The 4,112-nt window shown below is 44.9% G+C and overlaps 1 protein-coding gene across 1 annotated transcript; it reads right to left on the reverse strand.

Moving 5' to 3' along the window:
* Window positions 1-348: 348 nt before the first annotated feature.
* On the reverse strand, window positions 349-2,912 carry bmp10 (bone morphogenetic protein 10). The gene is made up of 2 exons (XM_061817913.1): window positions 2,516-2,912; window positions 349-1,400 (listed from the first exon to the last, which is right to left on the reverse strand). Exons 1-2 carry the CDS (start codon window positions 2,910-2,912, stop codon window positions 349-351), a joined length of 1,449 nt encoding a protein of 482 aa, XP_061673897.1.
* Window positions 2,913-4,112: the final 1,200 nt, after the last annotated feature.

Here is a 4,112-nt window from a genome sequence, read left to right on the forward strand (position 1 = left end):
ACAGATGTCAGGGGGATGGAGCAGGAGGGGGAAACTCAGGCCCACGAGTTCCCACCAAAACTGCATGCACTGCAGAATGTGCTTAAGTAGATCCTTTAAGAATGGGCAAAAAGACACAAATGAACGTCACTCTTGCAGCATGACCTGATCTCCGCTGTCTGGCAGCTACCATTCACGACATCGTCTTTTCTGTCTTGACGGACAAAGTCTACCGCCCAGGACTTTATAAATAATAGTTAGATGCACTTTCAGTCCCATTGAGTCCCATCTCTTTCAAAGAGTCAAATTCTTGTTGTCTCAGCTTGGTTCAGCTTTTTGCTCATTTTATGACTCTCTTTCCAAATGCATCTATCTACAGCCGCATTCTGCCACCACCATGCCTTCGTACCTGTGCTTGTACGTGACCACGCCCGTGTCGTCCAGGTACAGGAGTGAGATGGGATCCAGCTTGGTGGGCACACAACACGCCCGGGCTGTTTTCTGAGGGCTGTTGATGTTCACCAGTGTTTGGATGATGGCGTGTTTGGTGGGCGTCACGTGCTTTGTTAGGGGGAACGAACAAATCCCCGAGCACTCAAAGGCTTCATAACTGGTGGGTGCCAGGATCCAACTGTCCCATCCAATATCTTTGAATTCTACATGCAGAGGTTGTCTCCTGCAGTGGTTGCCCTTGGCATTCCGGCGGATGCGTGGGGTCGTGTCGTAGATCAGATTGGAGCGCATTTGTATCAGGTCACCTTCATCTGGCTCATATTCATCTCGCTCCAACTCGTCCCACAGGTCATTCTCCAGGTCATTTTGCAGGGTTCCGTCAGAGGTTTCATGGTCAATCATTTCATTTAGGTCACGCTTGTCATCTCGATGGTCGCTGCTTTCATCGTCAGAGAAAACAATCAGCAGGGGTTTGTGTTTTTCCTTGATGTTCGTATCAATCTTCATGTCTCCTCCAATAATCCAATTTTTGTTTTCGTCTGTTACACGTTGAGCGTCATCCCCACCAGCCATGCTGTCAATGTGCACCTCCAAACGATGTGTGGTGCCGTGCTCCGATTTACTCCACCTCTGGGCAGTAGCAGAAAGGTTGAATGCTTCCCAGCCATCGTCAGTGCCATAAACTTGTCTCGAAGCCAACTCCACCAGCTCCATCTGCTCCTTTCCATCACCAAAGTTGTCTCCTGTGTCAAAATTATTATCTGTGCTGTTGACATCTTGGTCATGATGTACCAGTTCATAGATTGTGACTTTGCGGTCCACGCCGGCGAACAGGTGGCGGTCGGTCTGGACAAGCGTGTAGAGGCGGAGCTCGGCTGCTGTGATGCGTTCGTGATGGGGGACTGACATGTTGAAGAGGAGTGGGTGGCACCTCACACCCCCGCCATCGACAGTGCTTGAAGAGGAATCTGGGGAGAAACAAATATGACGAATCAAGTATATGTTTGTATTAATGTAACGATATATGAATTCTGGCAACACTCACCACGTTGGAAAAAGTCCCCCAAAAATAAGTGTAGGAAAGTATATAGCAATTTTCCATCCTGTCAATTCAATTTTTTTTTGTATTCAAATAGAAAGAACAAAATTGAGGACAACACTAAAGTCCCAATTTGTTCATTTCTGCAAAAAGGGACTTTAAAATTAAATCATAACAAAACAGCAGCAACTAATGGTTTACTTTAGAAGTGAAACAATTTATTGATTACTCAACAACATATCGATTATCAAAATAATCCACAATGATTTTAATAACTAACTAATCATTTTGAGACCTTGATTAACTTTAAATGATCCAAATGCTCAAAATATCAGCTTTTTAAGTGTAATTGTTAGCCAATTGTATCAAACATACTGGCAGATTCAGTGTTTACTTTGCAAAACAATGATGAACATTTTTGCTTATTTTCTGAAGGATGTTATGAACCAAACCAGAAACCGAATGTTAATCTGTTTATGGATGTACATTTTCTCCACTCTTAATTCAAAATTACATCCGGTTTTTGACTAGAGGGAAGAGATTTTCAAAACGTTTTCTTTCTGATTCAACAGATTGAGGTTATTTAGATGTGTTAATTGTAGCCCCAGTAGACTTTTTTTCACGTAAACCTTCATTTTTTTTTTCAGTCAACATACATGAAAAAAAAAACAAATCTGACAATAAAAAAAACTGTGAGGAGATTCTCATTGTCAATTATCTAATAGTCATTGTTGCACCAAGCCTTGTGTCAGTTGTCATTTAAGAATTTTGAGATTTTTGTTCTCCCTGTGGCTGCTGTATTGTCAGGTAAAATGTCATCTTGATCCATTCTACAAAGAAAAAAAGTCCTTTGAATTTGCATGAGGCAAACGTGCATCAGTTCCACGATAGTGGAGAAAAGGGGAACTTTACATCAGGGTACCAGATCATCATCATCATTATCATGTTTAAGCATGTGCAACCAAATGTACGTGAACAAACTGAACTGAATGTTCGAAAATGGACTCATTTCAATTTTCCAGCAGTGAACAAAGCTTCCTGTACCCTCATTCTTGAAGCTGCGAATGATGCTGGCGCTGGGCACAGACGTGCGGTCGTTGGCAAAGCGGTTGTAGAGTTCCATCATGTACTCAGGTGGCTCCTCTCGTACACTTCCAGGTGGCAGTGGAGGTGGACCCAGGCCAGACACGTTGAAGGTCTGCAAGAACTGTTCTTTCAGACTCGCAAGCACACCCTGCATGATCAGATTGTTATCCTGCTCCAACTGGGACGACTCCACCGCCCTTCCCAGTCCCGGAGTGGGTCGAAGCCTCTGGTCGGTGTTGGAGATGGGGCTGCTCTCACTACAAAGAGGCCCCCGAAGCAACAATATTGAAAAGAGCAAGAACAAAGTCTCGATGCTCCAAATGGTTCCCAGTAGAGAAACCCAACTGCTCGCCATGGAGAAAGAAAATGCAATTAGCTTTTTGGAGTCACAGTCAATAAAAAGCATTGTCGTCCTTTTCTGTAACAAGCGGGATCTTCCTTGGGGGCTTCGGTAACCCTTATGCAGTCTTGCCGTTGGGCCAGCATTGAGTCTCATGCACACCTATTGGGCCACGGGTCCAGTGACGACGTGACAGAGGCTCGCTTAGGTCCATCGAGTGATCTCGGTTGTGTTGTCTTCTGGTTCTGTGCTTTTGCTCTCCCGTCCCAGCGTTTTCTCCCAGTCGCTTATCTACGATATGGTGGGCTTTGCTTTGCTCTTTGTGTGGATGTGCGTGTGTGCGTGTGAGTGTGTGCGTGATGCTGAGCGCGTGTTATCTCACAACTTCCTTAATGAGGATTTTGTAAACACTGTCCCGTAGCCTCTTCCTTGTGGAAGCGCTATTTTGTTTGGGTGGGTGCACCAAAGTTGCTTTTTATTTTCACTTGTTTATTTGGTTTGTAAATGGCAGAGTTCTGCACACCATTGTTGATACGCTACTGACCATTTCTTTTTAACAAAGTACAGCAATCTCCATTGCATATTCGAGGATATGAAAGCACTTGTTCAGATGAAATTGAAATGTAATGAGCTGTGAGGCCCCAGTAATGACGACGGGAATAGACTGCGAATAGGATATTAATCCATATCTGAGGTTCTGAGTGGGATGCTCCTGTATAGTTGCACTTTATTGTAAGTCCAACAGAGTAAGGCCCAGTGAGTGAATGGACACTGTGTACTTGGTGCTGTGCACTCTGCCTGATGTCGCCACCAGGCTGCTCGGACACTTCCTGATGTGATAATAAAATGCCTTCCTCGCCATTGGGAATAACATTCCTGCTCACCACCTGAACTCACATGCCGGCTCACAACCGTTGCTCCCATTCCAGAGCTTCTTTGCGTGACCTGGTGATACACTCGGTGCGTCACCCAGATGGGAAGCGATGAGCTTTTCCCGCGCCTGCCATTTATCTGCCAAGGTGACACTTGACAGATGAGCTCTTTTCTTATCTGTTGCTCTGTTAAACTGCTGTTGCTATTGACGTCGCACCTTCCTGATGACCCATTGGATGTTCCACTGGAACTGGGTGCACACATAACCACACATACACATACGCCACGATTATGTTGTGGTCCGCTACCAGACATTTTCTGAAGACAACAAGATTTTTGGAA

The sequence above is a fragment of the Syngnathoides biaculeatus genome, chromosome 4 (assembly GCF_019802595.1).
Source record: "Syngnathoides biaculeatus isolate LvHL_M chromosome 4, ASM1980259v1, whole genome shotgun sequence".
NCBI lineage: Eukaryota > Metazoa > Chordata > Actinopteri > Syngnathiformes > Syngnathidae > Syngnathoides > Syngnathoides biaculeatus.

Excerpts from the sequence above, each read along its gene's own strand:
- bmp10 (XM_061817913.1), bottom strand. The coding sequence starts at position 2,912 with ATGGCGAGCAGTTGGGTTTCTCTACTGGGAACCATTTGGAGCATCGAG. Across the intron at positions 1,401-2,515 it reads TCGCAGCTTCAAGAATGAGG|ATTCCTCTTCAAGCACTGTC; the intron begins GTACAGGAAGCT and ends GTTTCTCCCCAG.